This window comes from Cyprinus carpio, chromosome A5 (assembly GCF_018340385.1).
Source record: "Cyprinus carpio isolate SPL01 chromosome A5, ASM1834038v1, whole genome shotgun sequence".
NCBI lineage: Eukaryota > Metazoa > Chordata > Actinopteri > Cypriniformes > Cyprinidae > Cyprinus > Cyprinus carpio.
In genome coordinates this window covers 11,762,062-11,781,734 of record NC_056576.1, presented here as the reverse complement: position 1 = coordinate 11,781,734, position 19,673 = coordinate 11,762,062, and the positions used below count along the sequence as shown (strand labels likewise).

General features: G+C 35.7%; 3 protein-coding genes across 3 annotated transcripts in view; all 3 read left to right on the top strand.

Annotated features, from left to right (window-relative positions):
- The first annotated feature begins 136 nt into the window (after positions 1-136).
- poli (polymerase (DNA directed) iota) lies at positions 137-5,431 on the top strand. Its single transcript, XM_042753795.1, has 10 exons — positions 137-344; positions 533-655; positions 987-1,151; positions 1,923-2,066; positions 2,261-2,494; positions 2,559-2,737; positions 2,843-2,934; positions 3,015-3,148; positions 3,309-3,511; positions 4,354-5,431. The coding sequence occupies exons 1-10, from the start codon at positions 278-280 to the stop codon at positions 5,146-5,148; spliced, it is 2,136 nt and encodes a 711-aa protein (XP_042609729.1). The 5' UTR covers positions 137-277; the 3' UTR covers positions 5,149-5,431.
- Positions 5,432-5,892: 461 nt separating this feature from the next.
- Positions 5,893-8,764, top strand: LOC109082787 (BRI3-binding protein-like). Its single transcript, XM_042753797.1, has 3 exons — positions 5,893-6,240; positions 7,816-7,918; positions 8,107-8,764. Exons 1-3 carry the CDS (start codon positions 6,061-6,063, stop codon positions 8,526-8,528), a joined length of 705 nt encoding a protein of 234 aa, XP_042609731.1. The 5' UTR covers positions 5,893-6,060; the 3' UTR covers positions 8,529-8,764.
- A 5,137-nt stretch (positions 8,765-13,901) lies between these two features.
- LOC109079369 (acetoacetyl-CoA synthetase-like) overlaps positions 13,902-19,673 on the top strand; it is a 28,159-nt gene continuing 22,387 nt past the window's right edge. The window contains exons 1-4 of the mRNA XM_042753790.1: positions 13,902-14,229; positions 15,194-15,297; positions 16,432-16,552; positions 18,728-18,841. Of these exons, the coding sequence (XP_042609724.1) occupies positions 14,097-14,229; positions 15,194-15,297; positions 16,432-16,552; positions 18,728-18,841 (472 nt within the window). The 5' untranslated portion in view covers positions 13,902-14,096. The remainder of the gene's footprint in view (positions 14,230-15,193; positions 15,298-16,431; positions 16,553-18,727; positions 18,842-19,673) is intronic.

Genomic DNA, 19,673 nt, shown 5'->3' with positions numbered 1-19,673 from the left:
ATAATTTATATTTTGCATTAATTTTTTTTCTGTATCATAACATTCCATTAAATGTAAATTTTAAAATATATAAATGTAGTATTATACATATGTAATTTAACATCGTTGAGTATTTTGCTCCAGACCTATAGGTGGCAGCAAAATGTCAGCACACGCTGCTCATGTGCAGTAGGTTTATATTCGGTTTTGGTGTCGACATGTTTTGCTGTCGTTGATTAAAAGTGTTATTTTATATATTTTGTATTATCATAAATCTGTCTCTAGCGTTGTAGTAAATATGGACACGGACGAGGAGGGAGACAATGACTGGGATCGCAGTTTAGAGTCGGACATGCTGAAGACGGGTGGGTTTATAACTGGACGACTATATGTGAACTTGAGCTTAAATATGTTTTTAAAGTAATGCATGAATATTATATTTACTCAAGGTACTCCTGTTTGCTTAGTCTACATGCACAGCTCAGTGTCTCATGACATCTGTCAAGGTATACTGTATCTACAGTAACTGTGCTTTTGTGACTTGAATTTTCAGAAGGAAGTTCCACTGACAGAGTTACATTCATATCTCAGAGAGTGATCCTGCACTTTGACTTGGACTGCTTCTATGCACAAGTGGAGATGATCCGAAATCCGGCCCTCAGGACCAAACCTCTTGGTAAAACGCCACAGAATATAAACTTTCACTGAGTGTAAAGTTTACAACAAATACAGTATGTTCTGGTGCAGTTGTCGAGACAATACACACACACACACACACACACACACACACACACACACACACACACACACACACACACACACACAAAAACACACTAATACACAGTTCAACACACTACAAAACAGTACAATACAAGCCATATACACATTCTAATCAGTCAGGTAATAAAGAAATTATGACCACTAACAAAACATCAAAATAACCAAAACTCATTGCTATTCTTTTGATAAATTTAATGTCATCTCCCTCTATATCTGTGGTCTCTTAGGGATACAGCAGAAGTACATAATTGTGACGTGTAATTATGTGGCAAGAGAGCACGGCGTGAACAAACTGATGTCAGTGACTGATGCAGTGGAGAAATGCCCACAACTGGTGCTAGTGAAAGGAGAAGATCTCACTAATTACAGAGAGATGTCCTACAAAGTCACTGGTATAATCATACATTTTTATTTTTTGTTATATTGTTTTATTATAGGTGTCTTCAAATTGTATTTGTGCATTAGATATCATTATGTGTTATATATAATTATAATAACATTGAATATACCTTACCATAATTAGATTTTAATGATATAATTTTACACTTTTTACATTTTATACACTACCATTCAAAAGACTCGGGTCAGTAGGATTTTAAAAAAAAAGAAATTAATACTTTTATTCAGCAAGGATGCATTAAATTGATCAAAAGTGACAGTAATGACTTCTACAATATTATTAAAAATTCTATTTCAAATAAATGCTGTTCTATTGAGCAGTATCAGAAATAAAAAAATAAAATAAAAACTTCCACAAACTATTTTCAACATTAATAGTAATTAAAAATGTTTATTGGGCACCAAATCAGCAAATTAGAATGATTTCTGAAGGATCGTCATGTGAAAAATGTGAAAATTCAGCTTTGCTATTATGGAGAAAAAATAAACTTAAAAATATATTAAAATAGAATAGAGCAGTTATGTTTAATTGTATTTGTTCTAAATTATTGTTTTTGCTGTATTTATGGTCAAATTATAAATGCAGTGTTGGTGAGTATACAAGATTTAAAAAAAAAAAAAACTTTAAAAATTCTTACTGACCCCAATCTTTCGAGTGTTAATTTAAATACCAATTTTAATGAGTTTGTCTGAGATCTTTCAAGGAGTACAATCCAAAGTTTGAACTGACTATAAACCAGACTTTTTGACTTTATCTGCCCAAGAATTGCTGATGTCATACTGCCCACTAGTGGAAAGGCTGGGCTTTGATGAAAACTTCATGGACGTTACAGAAATGGTGGAGAGAAGACTGAAGGAGACCCGTATTCCAGATCTCTCCTTCAATGGACATGTATACAAACATGAAAGTGAGCTGGAGCACCACCTCAAACAGATGCTAACAGTTTTAAATCCATTGGTTACAGATCAGCACTAGTAGTTCAAAGTGTGCTGTTTCAGAACTGGATGAATTCAGTGCAATCTTTTCGTGTTGTTTAGTTTTTCATGGAAAATGAGAGAAGTGCTAAAGTTTCTGGTCTTAATAAATCTTGCTGATTTTTAGGTATGGCTGTTGATGAGGAGAACGCCCGGCTGGCTGTCGGCTCTGTGATAGCAGCTGAGATGAGGCAGGCCATCTTCAGCACGCTGGGACTAACCGGCTGTGCTGGCATCGCTAACAACAAACTCTTAGCAAAACTAGTGTCTGGAACCTTTAAACCAAACCAGCAAACCACCCTCCTGCCTTACAGCACCGCTGAGCTCATGAGCAGCCTCACAGGACTAATCAAAGTGCCTGGTAAGATGACACATAATTGCACGCCGTATTGTTTATATTCTGTAAACATTGTCTGTGTTTACAGGGATTGGTTACAAGACACGTGAGAAGTTAAAGGCTTTGGGTCTGGTCAGTGTGAGAGATCTACAGTTATATCCTCTGCCTGACCTGGTGAGGGAGTTCGGTGAAGTGACTGCTAAAAAGATTCAAAACCTCGCCTGTGGCATCGATGACTCTCCAGTCACGCCGGCGGGTCCTCCTCAGGTATTCTCCATATTTATAGATTGTTCAGGTGAATATTAAGCAATATCTTAATGCAATATCTGCATGAAATCGAAAATAATCTGTGTGGCGAATGATATGTTTCAGTCTCTCAGCGATGAGGACTCATTCAAGAAAATTTCCACTCTAGAGGAAGTTGAAAAGAAAACTGAGGAACTACTCACCAGCCTTACTGAGAGGTGAATACATTTATTTTACAATATCAAAACAACCTGATTGGCATGTTTATAGTTTGTTTCTGTGTTTGAATTGTGTCTAGGATGCACAAAGATGGCAGGCAGCCACACACATTCAGACTAACGATTCGCCGATACACAGTCACCAATCGCTGGTTCAGTCGAGAGACCCGACAGTGTCCTATACCCAACCACACGGGGCTCAAGATCACATGCGGTACAGTTCTGTTCTTTTGCATGCTTTAAATGTATAATTCCGTACACAGTCATCTCACAATTCACTTAAATTGCAACAAACAGCAGTTATATAAATGTGACATCTTTAGATTTTTACTGTGTTACGTTTTTGGTATTCACATTTTCCTTTTTTGTATTAGGAAGCAGTGAGGCTGTGCCTCAGTTACTGGCTCTGTCAGTGAAGCTATTTCATAAAATGGTGGACACACGTGAGCCGTTCCATCTGACCCTGCTGAATGTGTGTTTTAGTAACCTGCAGGCTAAAAGCTCTAGCAAGAGCTCCATCGCCTCTTTCTTTACACAGAAATTTCCTACAACAACACAAGTGACATCTCAACAGCAGGTCAGTATGTATGATTTTCCTTATTTTAGAGTTATTAATTATATTAAAACATCATAATCTGCATTTAAAAGCTGAATCAATCTCACTTTTACAGCAGCTTTCTGTTTTTCCAAAGTCATCTCTGAGCTTTCACTATGTAAAGTTTTGGCACTATTAGCGGGAATTATGAACATTCTAACCGGATACTTCTCCAAGTTTATGTCTATGGCGATTCACGCAGGTATGTGTTACTCCGCAGCGGTCACGACCTGAACAGGCTACAATAGGCCAAAAATAATCACTTATTATAAATGTACCGTAGTAATCTGGGATAAGACAGGCAGTTTGGTAGATGAATTTATGATGTGCTCAAATTTTGAACACAGAAAAAGTTACATAGTGTTGCTTTAATGGGGCTTTCCCTTTATCTTCGCCACTGATTGATTTTTATTTCGATGAATATACAACATCGGTTAAAAAGTTGAGTGAAGGTTGGCAAAAAAAAAAAGTATTTTCTGTTAAAAATAAATTTTAAAATCCCAATTTATTTCTTAATGTCAAAGCATTTCAGCAGCCATTGGTATTTTATTTCATATTGTGCTTATGCAATATGCTGGTTTGGGGTGCAATTAAATTTTCTATTTAAAATAGAAATGTTTTTTTAACATTATACATTTCTTTTTTTGATCTTTTTATTGATTAATTGATGATTATATGTTGGTTTGGGGTACTCCCAAATTTATGGGTTTAATTTTATTTTCTGTATTTATTAATGAATTCTTGCTAACGGACAACTACGTATTTAGCTTTTTATATGCTCATTTACGGCAGCAGTAACTTGTAATCTTTTGCCTTGTCTCCAGGTGGAACCTGATATCTGTGAGAATTCTGTGTTTTCTCAGGCAGATGTTTTACATAAAGAAGATAAAACACGGATCAGCATGAAACCCATAAAACACACACGGATATCTCCAACCCAAGAACTACAAACACTGCCACCCTTAATCAACTCCAAATCTCCCAGGCGGCCTGTTTCAGAGCACTCACAAGTTACAAACATGAACACAACAGAGTCTTGTATGAGCAACGTTCCCGAGAAAACATTGTGTTCCAGGCTGCCTCCAGGAGTCGATCCAGAAGTATTCAAACTCCTTCCTGAACACATTCAGATGGAGCTGATCTCCAGTTTTCAAAGTGAAGACTCTGCACAGCTCAATTACGCACCCGCTGACACATCTTCTGAAGATGTTGACCCAGAAGATCATTCCATGTTGGCTTTTAACCAACCAGCACCAGAACCCTGTGAGTCAGCACTGAATTATAACAGAAATTCTGCCTCTCATAACCCTGAACTCAGCAAGATTTCGTCATCTGCTCAGTCCACCATGGAATTAAATTCTGGATCTGTCAAAGCCACAGAAAGTCATGATATCCCACCTGCCACTCAATCAGATGTCCCTGCAAATGTGGACCCTTATGTATTCTCACAACTTCCTGCTGATGTGCAAAGAGAGTTACTGACAGAGTGGAGACAGCAGAAACCGGTCCTAAAAATCCCGTCCAAACACTCACATAAAACCTCCAATACCAGAGACAAGAAGAGTGCTGCTAAAGGCAGCCAGTGTAACAACATACTGAAGTACTTCAAACCTAACTGAGGACAGAAACACTCGAGTGCCTGTGCATTAACCAGAAAAATACATACGTAAACCATATCTTTGTAAATCAGCCTTTGTAGAGAAATGAAAAATGTAATTCTGTCACCATTTACTCACCCATTTACTTCCACTGAACACGAAAAGGGATGCTGGGAAACAAGATCACCCTGGTTTGGAACAATTGGGATGAGTAAATCACAACAGAATTTTCATTTTTCTGTTAAGTATCACTTTCAGATATGTATTATTTTGTTAATAAACCATATATGTCTTTAAATAATCATGATGATATTTAAGTCATTGGATACACAATAGCTGATCATATTATTTTTGCATATATAATAAATGTATCATAATAGTGTGTGTAATATTACATTATTACACTACCGTTCAAAAGTTTGGGGTCAGTGATAATTTTCATGTCTTTGAAAGAAGTCTCTCATGCTACCATTTATTTGATCAATAATACAGTAAAAACTAATATTGTGAAATATTAATTATACTAAACTCATTCATGTTTGGGAACCTTTTTTTTAGAAACAGTCTTTTCTGAATTCCTTGTTTTATGAAGCTTTTAATTTTGTTTAATTTTATTTATCTGTACCTTTTAATCTTCAATTCAGGGTAGAGGTCTTAGCCAGAAACAGCGTTATAAATTGTAAACCATCATTGCAAAAATTAGGTATATATTAAGAACTTTACTCTAAAAAAAAAAAAAAAAAATCGTACTTCCGGCGTTACATTTCTTCACACACTCTACCCGCGCGCAGCTTCCTGTTCCATCCCTCCACAGCATCTCTTTCCGGCACATCACACCTCTAAATTGATTCAGTCTATTATAAGCACTGTCGGACCGCTGCAGTACAGTATTTTCTCCATTGCACATTGCCGATTGTCAGGTCGTCTATAAGGATGAAGGGAGCGAAGCTTGCCGTGGTTATAAGCGTGTTTTTGGCTTTCGTCCTCCTGACGGATGCAGGGCGAAGCAAGAGAGACTCCAGCAGCCAGAACAGCTTCAGGAGAGCGGCCAGCGGTTTCTACCAAATCCTCAGCAGTGTCTTCGGAGAGGAGAACATCAGGGCGCTGTACAAGGTCCATATAAGATCATTCGATTTTCTCATGCAGTTAAAAATGTCTTTGTTTGCAGATGCTCTAGCTTAGGGCCTGAAGAGATCACCACCCTGTGATTCTTGTGATAAGTGGCTGTATCTTAAAACCTAGTGAGCTGCCTATCTAGAGCGCATACTGTATATGGGCATCCTTCTGTTGATCTTGGTCAGTACGTTCTGGATAGTGTCAGTGCTGTGATATTGCCAGCTAGGCAAGCTGATGTGCTAGATTTTATGATTGTTTATTATTTTAGACTTGGTTATTTATTTATTTATTTTATCGGTAAGTGTTTATGTGATTTTTTCCAGTAAATGTATAATAATTAAATATATAATTTTGATAATAATTTATAAAATTATTGCTCTATAAATTATAGGCATTAAATGGCCTTAAAAACAACAAAATTATTACATTTTCATAATTTATTTATTTTAATATAAAATAAATGAGTGAGTGTGTGCAATTTTAATGAACTTTGCTAACTATTTGAATGTAAAGTGACGTGACATACAGCCAAGTATGGTAACCCATACTCAGAATTCATGCTCTGTATTTAACCCATCCAAAGTGCACACACACAGCAGTGAACACACACATACTGTGAACACACACCTGGAGCAGTGGGCAGCCATTTATGCTGCAGGGAGCAGTTGTGTGTTGTAAATACAGTTTACTCTTCGGTGCCTTGCTCAAGGGCACCTCAGTCGTGGTATTGACCCACAACCTTAGGGTTAGGAGTCAAACTCTCTAACCACTAGTGTACATTAATGAGCTGTTGTACTGTACTGTATAGAGTACTATTCAATTTTGAGAAAATAAGAAAATGGAGCTTATTTAGCCTATCTTTGCTATAATGGAAAAGATCTCATTCTTATTACTGTAAGGCAGATTAATGTTATTTTTATTAATACTGTTGTTGTAACTTTATAATAATATAATTTTTTAATGTAAAAAAATAAATGAATAATCACTGAGAATAATAATTACAAAAACACAATGAAAAAGGGAAGAGGGATATGCTTAATGATGTCACAATGCAGTGTAATCTAAAATAACTAATTAAATAAATAAATCTAAATCTGTTCTAATTTATATAGATACATTATATAGATCGATAGAAACATTATATATTTTTAAAAGGTGATTTTCTTCTGTGACCTATGCATGTTTTTATGATATACACACTAATTATATGTTTGCATATAATCTTTTTGCAGTCTTCATTTATATATATATATATATATATATATATATATATATATATATATAGATATATATATATATATGAAGAGTTCAGATGCAAAAACCTCTAAAAGCCATCTGAAATTGTCCTTTAAAATTAGCATTTTTATTCGGCTGCTGTGTTTATGTTCAGTAAAATTCACTTTAAATTGAATATTTCTTCTCATTGCCATTAAAAGAAATAACATAAACACGGGAGGAGCTTGATAAAAATTAATTTTCAGAAGAAAATTTCAGATTCATTAGAGGTTTTGGACTGAACTCTATATAAAAAAATATATAAAAAAAAAAAAAAAACTTGTCAATGTTTTGCAGTTCTTTTCAAAAACTACAGAGAGGTTTGTTTATGGAGTCGATTCATTGTTGGACACCTTATGGAAACTGTGGGTGGATCTGCTTGATGTTATGGGCATTGACTGTAAGTCTGGATCAAAATTGTTGCATTTATGTGTGTCAGTGACTGAAATAGCACATCTCCACTGTTTGTGTGTGATGCAAAAAAATCATGTCCTTAAAACCTCCTTCATGTCTCTCCCTACTCTCTCTTTGCTTCTATTTCTGTCTGTCTCTGTTTTCTTTTTCCCCTTCGGTTCTCTCTCTCTCTAGCCTCTAACCTGACGCACTACTTCAGCCCATCGTCCGTGTCCAGCTCTCCTGCTCGTGCTCTCCTCCTGGTGGCAGCCTTGCTGGTGGCTTACTGGTTTCTGTCCTTGTTCCTGAGCGGTTTCTTTTACATCCTCCACGCGATGTTCGGCCGTTTCTTCTGGCTGGCTCGCGTGGCCCTTTTCGCCCTCTCGTGCCTGTACATTCTGCAGAAATTTGAGGGTGACCCTGAGAAAGCGGTGCTGCCACTGTGCTTCATCATGGCTGTTTACTTCATGACGGGACCAGTGGGAGCATACTGGAGGAAAGGGGGTGGACCTGGAACTCTGGAGGAGAAGATCGACCACCTCGATACCCAGATCCGCCTTCTAAACATCCGCTTGAGCAGAGTGATTGAAAACCTAGAGCGCTCAAGTGACCAATGAAATGATTTTGTGGGATGGGATGAGAAGAAAAAATGTTTTTTGTTTTGCCCCTTTTTTTCTCAGGATGTCCCAACATTTTAGTCAGGCACGAATTGTATGTGATGTATGGAAATTTGATAAATTCCCCAGTTGATATGCTGAAAAAAGTCTATTAGATTCACCCTCTTGTCGTAGAATGATTAGTGTCCACTTCTACTGTAGCCACCCATTTTTGAGTAAATATGGACTTTTTTGTATACTGTGGGTCTGTGTGTTTGCAAGTTGAGTTGAGTGTGTTAGTCCATTGTGCAGTGTTACGCCTTTTCCTTAAGCTGTGTTAGGACAGATTCTATAAGTGTGTGTGTTATTTATAAGTCAAAGGCAATGTGATTGAGAGTTGATTCAGAAACACTCAAAATGTGAAGAATAGTCAGTATCACTGCATTTTGCATTTCTCCCATGTGTCTTCTTGAGGTCACCCGAGGATACTGGTCCAGGACCGGTCGCACTATCAGGGATAGAGATGTATGTGGAAATCACTTTTTAGAAATCAGCTAGTCATCAGAAGCGTGAGGATATGTGAACAGTGTTCCTGGCAGCAAAATAACAGTGCTGCAATGTACACCAGTATCTCTGTCCAGCTTCAGCTGGAAAAACCTGGTCATGCACTTTGCTCTCAGCATGAGATTGTTGTATTAATTGTATGTACCATTTTAATACACTTATCAAAAGGGATTAATTAAATAGCTTTTAGTACCACTGCTTATTAGTGCTGCTTAGTAAGATCTAGTAAAATTTTTAAGAAAGTGGCCTATGGTTTCATCCACAGCGGCATTTTGTCTATTAGAAATGCCTGCTAACTAATCTAACCTGTGTCCCATCTTCTCTGCTTGTTCTCATTCACTCTTACTACTTTTTTTGCAGCTTTAACATTCATTCCATTTTTGGTTTTTAATTCATCATGTTTTTGCAACCTGTTGTATGGTTTTTAAAATATATTTCAAACATTTTCCCCCTGCTTCATAGATTTTAAAAAATACTGTAATTTAACATTTTTATACGTTTTTATATTTTGCGAGAAATATTATGAATGGGCAGTGTTAAAGTATATTTCCATTCCATAGTATGCCATAATTTTTGTTTTTAATGATTTTTCATGATTACTACTTTTCCAACAGTTTGGTGTCCGTAAGATTTTTTTATTTTAAGGAAATCAATATTTTTATTTAGCAAAGATGTATTAAATTGTACATTAAAAATTAGATTTCAAATAATTATTTTAAGCTTGCTGTTCATTATAGAATTCTGAAAAATGTATTACGGTTTTCACAAAAATATTAAGCAGCAACTTTGATTATAATAAGAAATTTTGTTGAGCACCAAATCAAAATATATTAATGATTTCTAAAGGATCATGTGACACTTAGCCATCACACAAATAAATTACATTTTAAAATTATATTAAAATAGAACTTTTGAATGGTAGTGTACATTGGAAGTATTTTTAATTGTTTTAATATGGAACATTTAATGTATTTGTTTTGCATCGTATCGTAAAAGGTTGTGTTATTATAATTGTGAAATCAGTGTGTTATGGATGTGTTTTTGAATTATTTGTTAATTTCTGCTACTAAATTATAAAATTCTGTTTGTCTCCAGCCAGTTATTTTAAAGACAACATTAATTCAAAGTGAGAGTTTTGTGGCATTTAGTCCCTTTGTCAGTGTTGATGCAATTCTATACTCTTTTTAGACCTTGATGAAATTCACTTTTAGCAGATACATGTTCAAAATTTACAGTTGTTCTATTCAAGCCAAAAATATTGACGACTCATCCCGCACTTTACTGATTTTTGTCCCTCATCCTTTAACCAATCACTGTTCAATTCTGTGATGTACTGTATACTGGAAAGCAGTGTCTAGCACTAATATCAAGAAGGTCCTTTTTTACTGTATGAATGTGTGAAGGAAATCATACAATACAAGCACCAGCCTTGAGGAATCTCCAAATAGCAAACTATTGTGTACTTGCAATGTACCAGCATTATTATACAAGTACTGGGGACAACTAATAATAATTACACATATAGCCTACGTGTCTCAGCAAACACTTCTGTTTTTAAAATGGTCTTGTCTACTTACATATCTGTAATGAATGGGATCCAGAGTAATATACTGTGGAAAATGCTCTGTATCGTATGAGTTTTATCATTAGCTGTGATTTCAAGTGTACACTATTCTGAGTGAATGTGCTTGTGGAAATATGTATGACCGATATTTTCCTACCTGCACTGTTTAGTAATTAATGTCCTTGTAAGTTACAGCATCATGTCAAGTCCTTCATTTATTTGTGGAATATTGTGTATTTTATTAATATATCTGATGTTACAGCTCTCATAGATCCCAGTGCCAATTATTGTATGTTGAGGACTTTGCGTCATTGACTGATTTGTATTAGAAAGCACTGAATCTCTGTGAAGTCTGGTATTTTTTTGCTTAGTAAATGCCTAGATTTCTATATCAGGTTTGCCTTTGTTCACCTGCATTGTTGCTTGCTGTGATATTATTTGCACTGTCTGTAACATATTTTTGTCTTTATGAAACTTGTTCAGTGATTTTCTCTAAGATGAAACGGTGGTCCCAAAATGATTTAATAAATGTAATATACAATTTGACCTACAGGTCTTGGATGTTTTTATTTATTTATTTTTTTATTTTGACTACAGATATATTGAGAGCTCAACCTGACTCACATTAATAGTATCATAGTTTATATTTGCTCAAGTTTTTTTTTTTTTTTTTTTTTTTTTTTTTTCATTTATAAAGTTGCTTCACCTCATAATTTGGAAATAGGAGGTTGTACTTGATGCAACGGTCACTTGTTTGAACATTGCTTCATTTGTCTGTTCAAATGGCCTCAGATGAATGCTCTAAAGCTCTAGTCAGTGTCTGGAGAGGGTTAAATCTGTATCTGATCTGACGCACAAAATGGATGAGTTTAGCATCCAAAAGGTGCTTTTGCAGTCTGAGCAAATGGACTGTTTGCTCTTTAAAAAAAAAAAAAAAAAAACTGTTTGTGTGAGACAAACAGTCATGCTGATTTTTGATCCAACAGATCTGTGCATAAATGAAATGAGCATTACATCAAGCTGGCAGCACAAATTTTTGATAACCTCGAGGGGAACGCTTGTGAAGTTAGCTGAACTTGGCATTTGATATGTGCTATCCTCATCAAACAGTTTAACACATTGTAAACTTTGGATAAAAGCATCTGCTAAATGATTAAATGTAAATGTAAATGTAAACAGTTTCTAAAATCACCTCCATGTAGCGTTTTCCCCTCTTCTTCTCTATTTTGTCATAGATTCTCTGGGATTTTGTTTTGTTCAGCCAGCTAAATCTTTTGTATCCCTCTGAGGGCTGATCCAAATGCTGTCTAAAATGGCTTACATAATATGTAACAATCAAAAGGCGCGCTGTGCCTTTAAGACACCCATTTTTGGCTTGTATATAATGCTGTGCATTGTTGCTTTTTATTTGTTGCACCCAGAAGGGGCAGGCATGACCCCATTCCCATTCTTAAGAGTCTTAGATAGATAGATAGATAGATAGATAGATAGATAGATAGATAGATAGATATTTTTATGATTGATAGATAGAGGAGGGGGGGGAAATAAATTTACTTTTGTTTTTTTTTTTGTTGATTAGTAGTACTGTATTATATGATTATTTTGTGATTACCTCAGCCAAGAGCTCAGGGTGCAAATCAAGTACAAAGAACTGAAATTCCATTTTAGAATTGTACTTATAGTACATTTTGTTTTTAGATTTACATTTGTGCATGTTTGAATGGATGTTAGCATAGAAACTGTCCAACAACAACAAAAAGCAAAACAGTGGTTTTACGGTGAGGGCGATTCTTGTCATCACTGGCCAAGTAGCCTTTAAAATGAAAGCCAGTATGCAGTTATGCAATTTCTAATATGTAATTTATTGTACAGTAGGCACTGTACAATAAATTTGACACTGAAAACTGAAAACAAAAGGAGATTGGTTGCAGGTCCAGCTATGTGTTTTGAATTCATTTATATGAAACTTGTTTAATGGCTTCTAGAAATTTCAACTTGATTGCTTTGTTTCATCACCAACAAGCAACATAGATCGTATAATCTTTTTCTTTTTGCTGCATGTGAATTAGCCTCGTTCACACTGCCAGTCTATGAAGCAACTGTAGCTATTTCCTAAATGTTATATAAATACTGATGAAATTGACCTTGGAAATAACCGCTGCTGGCTCGGCAAATATATTAACAGCTCTTATAAAAAACCTCCTCTGGTATTAAAATCTTTAGAAAACACAAATCGCCTGCATTAATTAAAAAAAAAAATGTATGGAAAACAGCACAAAGACACCTTTTACATGTTATCCTATGGTTTTAACCCATGCGAACATGCTGCAGGCTGCAGGCTCGGGATTGGGCACACCTCTATATGATCCTTTTCTCTATTGGCTGGGCGCTTCAGTGGGTCGAACTGGCGGAGCGGCTGCCAGACTTCTGATTGGTTCGCTTTTCCGTCTGTCCATGTTCCTTTCTCTCGTGCTGCGGTCTCGGCTGATGTGAGACCAGCTTTAGGAACCAATGGAATAAAAGACATGCTAATTGCGGCGAATGCAGATATTCTTCCGCCAAACCCTGACAGTAATGCTTTATCCAAGAAACATTAATGGCAGTGATCAAGAGCAAGCATTATATACAGTATTCTATGTGAACAAGATATTATTTAGCATTTTTAGAGACCCTTCAATGTTCCTTTTAATTGTTCTGAATTCTATAATAGGAATTATACGTATGTCTTATCCTTTATTGTAAGTGCAGTCTGGAGTTCAAAATAACTATAAAAATATAATATGTGCTCTATTGTTTTTCCCCCTATCACCCTTATTAGCTGACGTCATTTAACCGTTTTAGTTCATGAAGTTTCATGAATATATAAATTATACAGACTCCCCAACCATGAACAGATCGTTCTATTGAGCCGAATCTTTTCAATTAAACGAATGAATCGGTTCACAAAAGTCGCTGACTCACTGAATCGATTACAGTTTTATAAAAGTTTTGGTAGCAGGTGCGAACATATGACGAAAATATGTTGATTAGTAATATCCTTCTTAGAAATGAACCGTTCAAAAGAACCGATTGCCTGAAATAAGTTGGATTTCCTTGTCATCACTATCCGATAGATGAAACAATAAAACAGATAAAACCGTCCATTTTATAAAAATTCATTATTAAATAAAATTATTCTGAATCATACGTAAAAACCATAGACTGTATAAAAACAGGGTAAAAACCTAGCACTACATAAGAAGCGGAAGAACATATGTCGGTTGGCAGGGTAGTGTGCGTTTGCGTGGTAGGCGGGGCTTCCGCTGCTGCTGGTTGATTATGTTCGGCTGACGGTCGGAAGTGACCCATGTGTCTGACCTGCACCAATACGCGATCACCGGACCGTCCTGTCCAACTCCCGTAGTGCGTTCCTTCCAGTCTTCATAGGTTATTCACGACATACCGGCGCGTGTCATCCGATCATGTCTAAGGACACGGAGGCCAAGAGCGAGGAGATCATGGAGTCGAAGGTGCTGTGGTACCCGGACTCTAAACGAAACACACAAATGGACCGATTCCGGACTCAAGTGAACCGGGACTTCGACTTGAATCTGGGTGAGTAGAGCCAGCCTGGGCTAAAATGAGTGCAGATTGTATGTCAGCTAACAACACACCCATATTCCACAGAAAAACAAAACGTAGTACTGTGGCATTACGCCCATTAATAGCTCATCCTGGGATTGACATGGGTTATGTCGTGGCCACATTTGAGCAAATACAGTTACTCTAACCATGCGTTCAGATGCCGTTTTTGACCCACTTTCTCCTTCAGTTGCATAGGATGGGATGCCTGGACACATATGTCCATTCATTCATTCATGCATTCATTCATTCATTCATCTCAATGCATGCTGTAAGTTGTCTAACCAGTAATTCCGACTGGAGTGAATAAGAGTGAATAGAAGCTGGTCGTCATACTATTCAGTAAATATTTTCATAGTGCCATCAGCAAGTGTGACATCATTTCCATCTATGACAAAACTGCTTTAACGTTTATCCCTTAATACGAGCTAGTATTTGTTTGCATGTTACTAGTATTAATAATTAGTAAGTCATTGAATGGTGCTTCGTACATTTTGCAGTTTCACCATTTGCTGTTCATAAGATACAGTACATATTAATTATCATTTGATTATTTTTGCTACTAGTACCCCAATAGCATAAAGAAGCTATGCAGACCTGTTGTTTAGATAACGGTAATTTACATTAGTAAATATCAGAAAAATATTAGAAAATTTTGAACATATCAAGATTTATCGATTTAAAAACTTGTAATGGTTGAATACTCATCTGAATATGTGTAACTATTCATTTCATACTAGAATTGATAAACACAGTAAACATTTGAATTGTTACAAATAACAGACCAAATGTAATAAAACTCTATTACGGTTACAGTACTGATTTGAAGTGGTGCACCATTTCTAAACTAAATTAAATAATGGCATGAATTTTGTCTAATGGTACTTTCAATAAACGTCTCTTTTTTTTTTATTTTTTTTTATTTTTTTTTTTAAAGCTAATTATAATGACCTGTATCAGTGGTCCGTGGACAGTTATCCAGAGTTCTGGGCACATGTTTGGAAATTCTGTGGCATCACCTGTTCAAAGATGTATGAGGAGGTAGGTTTTTTTCCTTCACTTTTTTGGCCTTCTATATCTATATCTATATCTATATATATATAGAGAGAGAGAGAGAGAGAGATAGATATATATAGATAGATATCTCTCTCTCTCTCTCTCTCTCTCTCTATCTATATATATATATATATACACACACACACTGTATTAAGCAACCTTTCTTTTTATTTAAATGTATAGTCATTTTAAACTTGTAGAGTTTTATGTTTTTGTTTGTCATTTCCTGTTGTGTAATGAGTGGCACCAAGGTTCACATTGCCACAAAATGATGTCACCGTGACAATGAATAATTAGTGTGGACCTCAATCACATTGTGATTGGTTTTCGGTCTTATATCTGTGGGGGTGTACCTGCGATAGATGACAGTGACATGATGGACAAATTCATTAGTCACATATGATTTGTATAACTTTTGTCCTAACTAGTAAACATTTAAGAATTTATGACCATTTAGAACTACTGCTGAGAATATTTCAAGCTCATATCATATCTCTGGCTGAGAGGGTGTGTTGGGGCTTTTCCGTCTGAGACAGCTGTAGTTTTACTTAAGGAGTGTGACTGTCATAGTGTAAAACATAATAAAAAAACACAATCTGCAGTGCAGTATATACATGGCTTATTATCTATGTACAACCTTCTCAGACTGGTTTTACTGCATGCTCTGTCTTGATCATTTGCTGACTCAAAGATGTTTTATTAGTTAATTTTATGACAGCATGGATTGCAGTATGTTTGTGTAGTTAAACTAACTAATAATTGGAAGGAGTGCTTGCCCATATCAAAATACTGTGGTGGCAGCTAGGATGTCTGCTTTCAAACCAGCTTAAATGAAAATTGGCAAATAACTGAAATAAAATAAAATGACTAAAACTGGAATAAAAATCAACTGAAGCTAAATAGAAATATAAAAAATAACAAAATGACCCAAACTTAAAATAAATGAAAATGAAAACTGAAAATATAAAAATAAAAGCTAATTCAAAATAATAATAAATACATAAACAATACTAAAATATCACTGTCTCACATATGTACAGTTGTTTGCAAAAAGAAGACATTTTAAAAGGTGCTCCATCAGACTGGCTGATGTGTGACTTTGCTCACTCTCTGTTTCAGGTGGTTGATGTGTCTAAAAGGATATCTGATGTACCTGAGTGGTTCAAAGGCAGCAGACTGAATTACGCAGAGAACCTGCTCAAACACAAAGACCAGGACAAAGTGGCTCTCTATGCTGCAAGTAAGTCATAGCCAATTTCTGAACTACACGGCTCTGAATCAGCATTCTGTGGTCAAAAATGTTTTGTATAAGCTATAAATGACCATGTCCCTGGTAAGCACGTTGTCTAGACTGTGCTAGATTCATGTCTCTTATTTCGCACTCTTTGATCTCAAGTGATAATTTCATCTCAAATCAATATTTCATATTAGGGCTGCACAATTAATCGAATTTCTAATCGCGATTACAATTATGGATGCCACAATTACGTTATTGTTCAAATCTGCAATTAATCGTTTAAAGTCCAATTATGTTATTTGGTGTTCTTAAGAAGCTTTTTTTTTTCTTTCGACGTGTTATCTTAAGAGGTTTCCCCATTATTTTAATTTATTTTTTGTATAACATTATAATACTATTTATATTTTTAAAGAAACCAATCCGATGTATATTTGACATTTGAGGCTTAAAACTATAGAAAAGCACTAAATGATTTATGTCATAATTGTGCAGCCCTATTTCATATATATTTATTTACTTGCTTGGTAAGTAGCTGAATAATAAGCAGGTCACTTTTGCAAAATACACCCTTTCAGGTTGATCCTGATCCTCCTGCTTGGTTTATTTTGTGATAATAAACTGTCTGACTTTATGTTGTCCCTATTGAATGCAGTGAGGAAAATCTGAAGTTTGAAGCTTCGTTAGGCAGAGTGTCTGTATAATCTGAAGCTGTGAGCAGTATGTTCAGTTTCATTGAATGACCTGAACACCTGCACATCACTGATGAAGTCCTGACATAAGCAGCAGAGAACTGAATTCAGTGGAAGTCATCCAGGTCATATGAAAACAGCTAACCGTGATTCACTCCACACTCCCAAACTGCACCCTCAAGCACTTTCAAACAATACTAATCTTTTTTTAAACTTCATTATTTATCTTAGAACTGCATCAGCTGCATTCAAACCCTGGCTGCCATTGCATCTTTTCATGGTTTTTATTACCAATATATCTCCAGATACCGCACAAACGTCTCCCAATTCAAAACAAGCATCTCTGCTGATCACCTTGAGCCATTGTCTATCTGACCTTATACACAAATGGCTACTTTAAAATAGCAACAGTGCATATGTGTTTTATCTGTATAGATAGAATCTGTCATTGCACAGACTCTGGCTAATGTAACACTAAATGAATTAAGCTATCTGTAATTTGATTTGGGGGTTTAGTGTCTGTGTAGGGGCGGGATGTATGTAGTTGATGGATGTCCTGATGCGGTCCAGGAAAGAGCGGACGTAATTACCAAAGTGGCATCTATCAGGAATGTACCTGCGTCATTTGTTTGTGTCTTCGGGAAACAGGGAGGCTCATTTACCTCAAAAAGTAGATTACATAGGACTCTGGAGCGCAAATTAAATGTAACACTTCATTTACTGATTACATACAGTAATGAAAAACATTACCCGAGTTGACTGCGTTATCTCAACTGCACCACAGTCACAGATGGCGCAGAATTCTCTGGTTGCTCATTAAAGTTAGTGTGTTGATATTCACTGGTTTAATGATAGGTAGATTTAATAATAATGAACACAACAACATTTTTACATACAGTACTATTCAAAAGTTTGGTGTCGGTAAGATTTTTTTTTTTTTTTTTTAAGAAATTTATGTTTTATTAAGCAAGGATGTATTCAATTGATCAATAGTGTCAGTCACATTTATAATCTATAAAAGATTGTTTTGAATAAATGCTGTTCTTTTGAACTTTATGTTCATTAAAGAATCATGAAAAAGTAAAGTATCATGATTTTCAGTAACGTATTAAGCAGCACAACTGTTTAATTCAACAATATTAATAATAAGAAATATTCCTGAGCACCTAATCAGCATATCAGAGTGATTTCTGAAGGATTATGTGACACTGCTGCTGAAAATTCAGCTTTACCATCACAGAAATAAATGACATTTTGAAATATATTAAAATATAAATCAATTATTTAAAAAATGTAATAATATTTCACAGTATTAAGTATTTTTTTTTTTTTATTTTTTTATTTTTTATTTTTTTTTTAAATAAAAATAATCTTACCAACCCCAAACTTTTGAATAATAATAATTATATATTATGTTTGCCTTGTCATGCCTTTTTTAGCATGTTTGAGATTTCTAAAAGTGAATTTTTTAATTTTTGTTTTTTTGTAGCTGAGGCGAATGAAGAGATCGTCAAGGTGACTTTCGGAGAGCTGAGGCGTGATGTCGCTCTCTTTGCTGCCGCTATGAGGAAGATGGGCATCAAAACTGGAGACAGGGTCGTAGGTGAGCATCACCTCCTTTTCTCTTTCATTTTGTCGGTCTCTTACTATTTGTGTTGTGTTTTCTCAGTCACCCATTTGACACCCAGATGACAGTTGTGGGATGAGGAAATACAAGCCAACACTCAGCCAAATAACAATAAAATCTAACACCGTGCTTAATATTGCATCAGGCCTGGGTGTTCGAACCTGTTTTTCCTGCCCTCTTTCTTTGCTTTTTCACTCTGTCCTCGTTTGTCTTCATGACTGTCCTAACTCTGAGAGCCAGACAGTCGCTCCTGAAATGACAAACTCCCCCTTTCTGTCTCAGTCCTGGGGTTCAGCCAGTCATTTTTGGTTATAGATGGAGGATAAGAGGGATGCAGTTGTACAGTGGCAAGGGTAATTAGTCTTTTCGAGCAGTTTGTGTGCAGATTTAAGACTCAAATGGTCATTCAGGCAAGCTGAAGCTGGAGGGAGTTTGAAGGGTCAGATGCTTGATATGTCTCCACCCTGTACTGTGGCAGCATGTGTGAGTAATTTATGTTGGTGATGTGAGGGGGGAAAAGTGTGTGTAATCGCTGACGTCATACTGCTGCCACTGGGTCCATTATCTGCAGTATCTGCAGATCATCTTTGAATTGTAATGGCTGTAAATGGAAGAGGGCCATTTCAGTGACATACACACTTAGATTTATTCTTACAAGTCCCTATAGAGTAATAAAGAAAAATGACCAATATGGTATAGAGATTTATACAGTTTTACTCTATAAAGACATTTCTGATCATGAATATGAATATCTTCATGATTCAGATACTGTGTTTATATGCTGTTCTTTGCAGACAGATTTAAAAAA